The sequence below is a fragment of the Mustelus asterias genome, unplaced genomic scaffold, assembly GCF_964213995.1.
Source record: "Mustelus asterias unplaced genomic scaffold, sMusAst1.hap1.1 HAP1_SCAFFOLD_1726, whole genome shotgun sequence".
NCBI lineage: Eukaryota > Metazoa > Chordata > Chondrichthyes > Carcharhiniformes > Triakidae > Mustelus > Mustelus asterias.
In genome coordinates this window covers 26,224-35,717 of record NW_027591671.1, presented here as the reverse complement: position 1 = coordinate 35,717, position 9,494 = coordinate 26,224, and the positions used below count along the sequence as shown (strand labels likewise).

The following is a 9,494-nucleotide window of genomic DNA, read 5'->3' as shown; positions in this document are numbered from 1 at the left end:
TGGTCTGTTGCATTCGCTGCTCCCAATGTGGTCTCCTCTATATCGGAGAGACCAAGTGTAGACTGGGCGATCGCTTTGCTGAGCACCTTCGGTCTGTGCGCAATCAGGACCCTGACCTTCCGGTTGCTCGCCATTTTAACACACCATCCTGCTCCCCGTGCCAACATGTCTGTCCTTGGCCCTGCTGCAATGTTCCAGTGAAGCTCAACGCAAACCGGAGGAACAGCATCTCACCTTCCGGCTCGACACTTTACAGCCTTCCCGTCTCAACATCGAATTCAACAACTTCAGATGATTCGCTCCACCCCACCTCCACCCCTTTGTTTTCATTTATTTAATTTTTTTTATTTCTACCTTTTATTTCATTGTCTTTCTTCATTTTTCTTCCCACTCTTTCCCTCTACTTCATCCCCCTTCCCTTCCCTTTTCTCCCCCCACTTCCCCTTTTCTACATTCTACCTCTGTCCCATCTCCCCCCCCCCCTCAACATCTTCATCTGTCACAGTTTACCCTCTGATTACAGCTTCTCTGCCGTTTGGCCATTCACACCCTCTATTCTCTCTATGGGCTGCCATTAGCAGCCTTTCCCCTGGTTTCTGTGGCTATGACTCATCTTTCATTCCCTCCCCCTGCAGTATAAATATCTCCCACTTTCTCTGCCTTTTTAACTTTGACAAAGGGTCGTCCGGACTCGAAACGTCAGCTCTTTTCTCTCCTTACAGATGCTGCCCAGACCTGCTGAGATTTTTTCTTCTGGACATAGATTCAAGATAAGTGGCAGTAGGTATAGACAGGACATGTGGAAGAACTTTTTTACGCAGAGGGTGTTGGGTGTCTGGAATTCACTGCCCAAGTTGGTGGTGGAGGCAGAGACACTAAACTCTTTTAAAAAGTACCTGGATCTGCACCTGAAGCGCTGTAAGCTACAGGCTGCGGGCTGGGTGCAGGAAGGTGGTGATAGACCGTGCCACTGTGCCACTAACCACTGTGCCACAATGAAGCTGCAGCGCTTTGAACCTAAAATGTGATTATTTCTAACTTACAGGAGCCAGAAGATATAACAGGACAGTTGTCCCTGGTGTCCTGGCTAACATGTATCCCTCAACCAATATCCCCAGGAACACAATTAGCCAGTTATTATCACAATGTTGCTTTTTGGGATCTTACTGTGTATTTATAGGCTGCTTCGTTTCCTGCATTTCAACGATCACTGGACTTTTAAACACATGCGTTTCATTGCCAGTGAAGTGCTTCAGGTGTCCTGAGGTTCTGTATCAATGTGCAGCACGGTGGCACAGTGGTTAGCACTGTTGCCTCACAGCGTCAGGGACTCGAGTTCGATTTCGGCCTTGGGTGACTGTCTGTGTGGAGTTTGCACATTCTCCCTGTGTCTGCGTGGATTTTCTCTGGGTGCCCGGTTTTGCTCCCGCACTCCAAAGATGTGCAGGTTGGGTGGATTGGCCATGCTAAATTGTCCCTTAGTGTCCAAAGATGTGCAGGTTAGGTGGATTGGCCATGCTAAATTGTCCCTTAGTGTCCAATGATGTGCAGGTTAGGTGGATTGGCCATGCTAAATTGCCCCTTAGTGTTCCAAGATGTGCGGGTTAGGTGGATTGGCTATGCTAAATTGCTCCTTAGTGTCCCAAGATGTGCAGGTTAGGTGGATTGGCCATGCTAAATTGCCCCTTAGTGTCCAAAGATGTGCAGGTTAGTTGGATTGGCCATGGTAAATTGCCCCTTGGTGTTGGGGGATTAGCAGGGTAAATACATGGGTTTACGGGGATAGGGCCTGGGTGGGGTATTGTTGCCAGTGCAGGCTCGATGGGCCAAATGGCCTCCTCCTGCACTGTAGGGACTCTATTGTCCTATGATAATACTGATGTGGAGATGCCGGCATTGGACTGGGGTAAACTCAGTAAGAAGTTTAACAACACCAGGTTAAAGTCCAACAGGTTTATTTGGTAGCAAAAGCCACACAAGCTTTCGGAGCCCCAAGCCCCTTCTTCAGGTGAGTAGGAATTCTGTTCACAAACAGGGCATATAAAGACACAAACTCAATTTAACCTGGTGTTGTTAAACTTCTTACTATGATAATACCACAGGCCATCACCATTTGTGGGATCTTACCGTGTATCAATTGGCAGCTTCCTTCCCTGCAATTTCAACAAAATCACTGCACTTTAAAAACAAATGTGTTTCATTGCCAGTTAAAGTGCTTTGGACGTCCTGAGGTGCTGGGATCAGGGCCAAGTCTTGGAGTTGTTGTTGTTGCTGCAGAACAAAACTACAACTACCAGAAGGCATTGCGGTAGAAGGCATAGTCGGCGCATGCGCATGCGCACATCTGACAGGCCACCCGGTAGTAAGGCGCGCTATGATTGGTCGCCGGCCGAGTGGGGGGTTTCCCGCTGCTGGAATGAGTAAACAAGGCGGACATTTTCATTCGATTGTCCAGCGTCGCTTCCCATTTTCCTCTTGCCTCCCCGTCCAAACCGCTGCTCTCCGGCCCGAACCATGGCCGCTTTACCTCATAGATTTCGCTGAAGGGTCGAAATGTGTCAGTAGAATTCATTTGCAAAGGAGATTTTTTTCTTTGAAGTGGCAGCTCGGCAGAAGATGGAGGTTGTCCAGCAGCAGCAGCAGCGTCAGCAGCAACAGCAGCAGCTGCTGAACAGCCTCGGAGCCAAGCGGCCGTCCAAGCTGGGCACGGGCAAAGTGGCTGCCCCTTGGGCTGGCAAGGCAAACTTGGAGAACCATGGAGAGCCCATTGGGGTGGAGGGCGATGACTTCTACGACAGTGGCATTGGCTCCCTCAGCGAGCTGCAGGTCAGGGAGTTCGATGAGTGGGGTGGCGTTGACCAGGGCGCCGTTGAGTTAGAAGAGAGCCAGGATGGTGGCGGGCGCATGCCTGTGGGCACCGAGCCTGACATCTGCCCGTCCACCCAACAGCGGGTGGAGAGCGGCATCGGCCAGATCACCCGGGGCATCGAGAAGGTGGAGCTCGGCAATGCCCCCGAGAGGGCGGTCACCTTGGAAGACCTGCTCAGCTACTGCACCGAAGACTTTGACTCGTGAGTATCTCTCCTCGGAAGAGGGGGCAAAGGAAGAAATGCCACCAGCGGGTGGGCACAGCCATTGACCTAACTGCACCGCCCTCCCCGAATAAGGATGCAGAAACACGCCTGGGAATGCACATGCTGCACCTCCCAATGCCAACAACAAACCATGCCAACTTTCGAATGAGGCATTGGACCTCTCGGGTTAACGTTTAAAAAAAAATCATCGCGCTTTTTGAAAGGAGAAGTAAGGGTGTCTCTCGAGCAGAAGGTCGCCTACATGTTCAGGTCCAACTTCAACAACCTGAGCACAAAATTTGAGGCTAACGGTCCCCAGTGCAGAGGGAAGGGGTCCATCTATCAAATGAGATTTTAAACCAAGCTCCCGTGTGCCCTCTGATTCCTTGGCACTATTTTGAGAAGGGACAGGGAATCCCCCTCCTCCCCCTCAATGGTGGCATCCTCCTCAAAATTTTCTTCCTCTGTCAACGTCACTAAGAAAAAGATCATACGACCATTATTGTTTGCGTGCACAAACTTCTTGCGGCACAGTGCCAGGGACCCGGGTTCAGTTGCAGCCACGGGTCACTATCTGTGGAGAGTCTGCACGCTATCCCCATGTCTGTGTGGGTTTCCTCCCGCAGTCCAAAGATGAATGGGTTAGGTTGATTGGCTATGCTAAATTGCCCCTTCGTGTCCAAAGATGTATAGGTTTGGTGTACTGGCCATGCTAAATTGCCCCTTAGTGTTCAATGATGTGCAGGTTAGATGGATTAACCATGCTAAAATTGCCCCTTAGTGTCAGGTGGACTAACAGGGTAAATACATGGGGTTACGGGGATAGGGCCTGTGTGGGATTATTGTCGGTGCAGGCTGAATGGCCGCCTTCTGCACTGCAGGGATTCTATGATTTTATAACAGTTTAAAGTTTATTTATTAGTGTCACAAGCGGCATGGTGGCACAGTGGTTGGCACTGCTGTCTCTCAGCTCCAGGGACCTGGGTTTGATTCCTGGCTTGGGTCACTGTCTGTGCGGAGTTTGCACATTCTCCCCGTGTTTGCGTGGGTTTCCTCCAGGTGTTCTGGTTTCCTCCCAAAGATGTGCGGGTTAGGTTGATAGAGTCATAGAGGTTTACAGCATGGAAACAGGCCCTTTGGCCCAACTTGTCCATGCCGCTCTTTTTTTTTAAAACCCCTAAACTAATCCCAATTGCCCACATTTGGCCCATATCCCTCTATACCCATCGTACCCATGTAACTATCTAAATGCTTTTTAAAAGATAAAATTGTACCCGTCTCTACTACTACCTCTGGCAGCTTGTTCCAGACACTCACCACCCTCTGTGTGAAAGAATTGCCCCTCTGGACACTTTTGTATCTCTCCCCTCTCACCTTAAACCTATGCCCTCTAGTTTTAGACTCCCCTACCTTTGGGAAAAGATATTGACTATCTACCTTGTCTATGCCCCTCATTATTTTATAGACCTCTATAAGGTCACCCCTCAGCCTCCTACGCTCCAGAGAAAAAAGTCCCAGTCTATTCAGCCTCTCCTTATAACTCAATCCATCAAGTCCTGGTAGCATCCTAGTAAATCTTTTCTGCACTCTTTCTAGTTTAATATCCTTTCTATAATAGGGTGACCAGAATTGCACACAGTATTCCAAGTGTGGCCGTACCAATGTCTTGTACAACTTCAACAAGACGTCCCAACTCCTGTATTCAATGTTCTGACTGATGAAACCAAGCATGCCAAATGCCGCCTTCACCACTCTGTCCACCTGTGACTCCACTTTCAAGGAGCTATGAACATGTACCCCTAGATCGCTTTGTTCTGTAACTGTCCCCAGCGCCCGACCATTAACTGAGTAAGTCCTGCCCTGGTTCAATCTACCAAAATGCATCACCTCGCATTTGTCTAAATTAAACTCCATCTGCCATTCGTTAGTCCACTGGCCCAATTGATCAAGATCCCGTTGCAATTGGAGATAACTTTCTTCACTGTCCACTATATCACCAATCTTGGTGTTATCTGCAGACTTACTCACCATGCCCCCTATATTCTCATCCAAATCATTAATATAAATGACAAATAACAGTGGACCCAGCACTAATCCCTGAGGCACACCGCTGGTCACAGGCCTCCAGTTTGAAAAACAACTCTCTACAACCTCCCAGAAGCCAATTTTGCATCCATTTAGATACCTCACCCTGGATCCCGTGAGATTTAATCTTATGCAACAACCTACCATGCGGTACCTTGTCAAAGGCCTTGCTAAAGTCCATGTAGATAACATCAACTGCACTGCCCTCATCTACCTTCTTGGTTACCCCTTCAAAAAACTCAATTAAATTTGAGAGACATGATTTTCCACTCACAAAGCCATGCTGACTGTCCCTAATCAGTCCTTGCATCTCTAAATGCCTGTAGATCCTGTCTCTCAAGATGCCTTCCAATAATTTACCCACCACAGACGTGAGGCTCACTGGCCTGTAGTTCCAGGTTTTTCCCTGCAGCCCTTTTTAAACAAAGGCACAACATTTGCCACTCTCCAATCTTCAGGCACCTCACCCGTGACTATCGATGATTCAAATATCTCGGCTAGGGGACCCGCAATTTCCTCCCTAGCCTCCCACAACGTCCTGGGATACACTTCATCAGGTCCCGGGGATTTATCTATCTTGATGCGCTTTAAGACTTCCAGCACCTCCTTCTCTGTAATATGTACACTGCTCAAGACATCACTATTTATTTCCCCAAGTTCCCTAACATCCATGCTTTTCTCAACAGTAAATACTGATGAGAAATATTCATTTTGGATCTCGCCCATCTCTTGTGGATCTGCACATAGATGACCTTGTTGATCCTTATCTCTCCCTTGTTACTCTTTTGCCCTTTATGTATTTGTAGAAGCTCTTTGGATTCTCCTTTGCCTTATCTGCCAAAACAATCTCGTGTCCCCTTTTTGCCCTCCTGATTTCTCTCTTAACTCTACTCCTACGCCCCCTCTACTCTTCAAGAGATTCACTTGATCCCAGCTGCCTATGCATGTCATGTGCCTCTTTGGCCATGCTAAATTGCCCCTTAGTGTCCTGGGATGCGTAGGTTAGAGGGATTAACGGAGTGGGTTGCTGGGGATAGGGCCTGGGTGGGATTGTTGTCGGTGCAGACTCGATGGGCAGAATGGCCTCCTTCAGCACTCAAGTGTTTCTATGATTTCTATGAAGTAGGCTTACATTAACACCGCAATGAAGCTACTGTGAAAATCCCCGAGTTGCCACTCTCCAGCACCTGTTCGTGTACACCGAGGGAGAATTTAGCATGGCCGATTCACCTAACATACGTCTTTTGGACTGTGGGAGGAAACCGGAGGAAGCCCACGCAGACACAGGGAGAACGTGCAGACAGTGACCCAAGCCGGGAATCGAACCCGGGTCCCTGGCGCTGTGAGGCAGCAGTGCTAACCCACTGTGCCACCGTGCCTGAACTTTAAAAGTGGCTCTGATGTCCGTTGGAGTGTTTTGAGGTGATGAAAAGCGTTCTATAAAAATCCCAAATTGTTCTGTTCCCCTCTGGTTAGATGTATTCCCGGAGGCTCTCCCTTATCTCCACACCCCACCTGGTCTTTCAGACCTCTTAACTCCGATCGACAACATTTTTAGAACTAGCGTGCAAAAGGAATAGGGAAAATAATTGTTTTTTAAAAAAAATTACCTGACCTAGTGAAGTTAACATGGGCTTTCCTTTCACCCCTGCAACCTGGGTGCGAATCCAGCCCAGTGGCTGAAATGACCCGGGGCGGCACGGTAGCATAGTGGTTAGCACTGCTGCTTCACAGCTCCAGGGTCCCGGGTTCGATTCCCGGCTCGGGTCACTGTCTGTGTGGAGTTTGCACATTCTCCTCGTGTCTGCGTGGGTTTCCTCCGGGTGCTCCGGTTTCCTCCCACAGTCCAAAGATGTGCGGGTTAGGTTGATTGGCCAGGTTAAAAATTGCCCCTTAGAGTCCTGGGATGCGTAGGTTAGAGGGATTAGCGGGTAAATATATGGGGTGGGATTGTGGTCGGTGCAGACTCGATGGGCCGAATGGCCTCCTTCTGCACTGTAGGGTTTCTATGATTTCTATGACCCCTTGTGAAATGACCGTGGTCCGTCCCAGACTAACTCCCCACTGGGTCCACAGCACAAAGCTCGCGTTCGCTGGCAATCTTAAGAGTAGCTCTAAGAACTGTCACACCAGTGCAATTGAAAGTGGAGCTGAGGTGCTTTATTAGGCTGCTCAGAGGGAGCTTTACCCTGCGTACTGACATGGATGCCTGAAATCACTAGACATCAATATCGCTTGTCTTGAGGAATTCCGAATTGACATGAAAGTTAATGCAGATGCTATAGGTCCGAGGTCGTATATTTGCAATAATCTTATGTGGTGACCCTGATTTTGAATTGCCCCGCCATTAGCGGCTGTGGCCCTCAGCTCTGGAATTCCCTCCCTAAACTTCCCTGCCCCTTCAACTGGCTTCCCTCCTTGAATTTGTCCCCTAAAGCTCATCCATCAGGTTAGGGGTCATAGTTTGAGGATAAGGGGTAAACCTTTTAGGACTGAGGCGAGGAGAAATTTCTTCACCCAGTGAGTAATAAATCTGTGGAATTTACTACCAGAAAGCAGTTGATGCCAAAAAGTTGTATGATTCCGGGAAGAAATTAGGTAGAACTCTTGGGTCCAAAGGAATATGGGAGGAAGGTGGGATCAGGATATTGAATTTGATGATCAACCATGATAATGAATGGTGGAGCAGGTTCGAAGGGCCAAATGGCCTATCTCTGCTAATTCCTGTGTTTCTATCTATCCAATCATTGCTCATTCGAGGACCTCTTGCCCTATTATCTCCTTGTGTGCATGTCAGATTGTGCCTGATTCTGGCCCTTTGAAGCACCTTGGGATGGCTCACTACACTAAAGGTGTTATATAAATGCATCCAGCTATTTGGAGAGGCTCTTTCTCATAGACTGTTAAACATCTTCTAGGCTACGAATGCTGCATGCGAGCCAAGGGTCTGCAGTCCATGACACCAATATCCATTGTAGGTATTAAAGTGGCTATTGCTGAACAGGCTGTACAGGTGATAAGATATCCCAGGTCCTAATAACCCATTTGTCTCTCAGTCCTGTTGGATGGAGACTTTACAGTTCATTTAGTACTGTCCTCACAGAAGAAGGAATAATCTTATATTTCCATAGCAACTTTCACATCCTCACTGCATCCCTGTGCAATTCACAGATTAATAAGATTTAGAGGGTTGCTATGTAGGAAAAATGGCAGGAAGGTCCTTGAAAGAGCGGTGATTGGATAGACAGAAACATAGAAAATAGAAGCAGGGTTAGGCCATTCGGCCCTTCAAGCCTGCTCTGCCATTCATCATAATCATGGCTGATCATCAAATTCAGTATCCTGATCCCACCTTCCTTCCCATTGCTCTAGATCCCTTTAGCCCCAAGAGCTTTATTTATAGCACAGTAGTTAGCACTGCTGCTTCACAGCTCCAGGGACCTGGCTTCGATTCCCGGCTTGGGTCACTGTCTGTGTGGAGTTTGCACATTCTCCTCGTGTCTGCGTGGGTTTCCTCCGGGTGCTCCGGTTTCCTCCCACAGTCCAAAGATGTGCGAGTTAGTTTGATTGGCCATGCTAAAAATTGCCCCTTAGAGTCCTGCGATGCGTAGGTTAGAGGGATTAGTGGGTAAATATGTGGGGGTAGGGCCTGGGTGGGATTGTGGTCGGTGCAGACCTGATGGGCCAAATGGCCTCTTTCTGCACTGTAGGGTTTCTATGATACTATGAGCTATATCTAATTTCTTTCTGAAATCACACAATGTTTTGACCTCACCTACTTTCTATGGGAGTGAATTCCACAGATTCATCACTCTCTGAGTGAAGAAATTTCTGCTCACCTCACTCCTAAAAGGTTTACCCCTGATCCTCAAACTATGACCCCTATTCCAATTGATGAGTGAGCACCGGCTCCCATGATGGTCCAAGGGGCTTCCACATGCTCTCTGAATTCTATCATTGTATATGAAAGCACGAAAACCTTGCATTTATATAGCACCTTTTATGACCTCGGTGTTTTACAGTCACAGAATCACAGAACCCTACAGTGCAGAAGAGGCCCTTCGGCCCATCGAGTCTGCACCGACGCATGAAAGGCCCTGACCTGCTCACCTAATCCCACTTACCAGCACTTGGCCCATAGCCTTGAATGTTATGGCGTGCCAAGTACTCATCCAGGTACTTTTTAAAGGATGTGAGGCATCCCCCCTCCACCACCCTCCCAGGCAGCACATTCCAGACTGTCATCACCCTCTGAGTAAAAATAAAAATTTTCCTCATATTCCCCCGCTAAACCTCCCACCCCTCACTTTTAACTTGTGTCCCCTCGTAACTGAC

General features: G+C 48.3%; 1 protein-coding gene across 1 annotated transcript in view; it reads left to right on the top strand.

Annotated features, from left to right (window-relative positions):
• Window positions 1–2,403: 2,403 nt before the first annotated feature.
• The window catches only part of LOC144488627 (NF-kappa-B inhibitor beta-like), a 33,039-nt gene continuing 25,948 nt past the window's right edge, over window positions 2,404–9,494 (top strand). Inside the window, exon 1 of the mRNA XM_078206693.1 lies at window positions 2,404–3,071. Within this exon, the coding sequence (XP_078062819.1) occupies window positions 2,617–3,071 (455 nt within the window). The 5' untranslated portion in view covers window positions 2,404–2,616. The remainder of the gene's footprint in view (window positions 3,072–9,494) is intronic.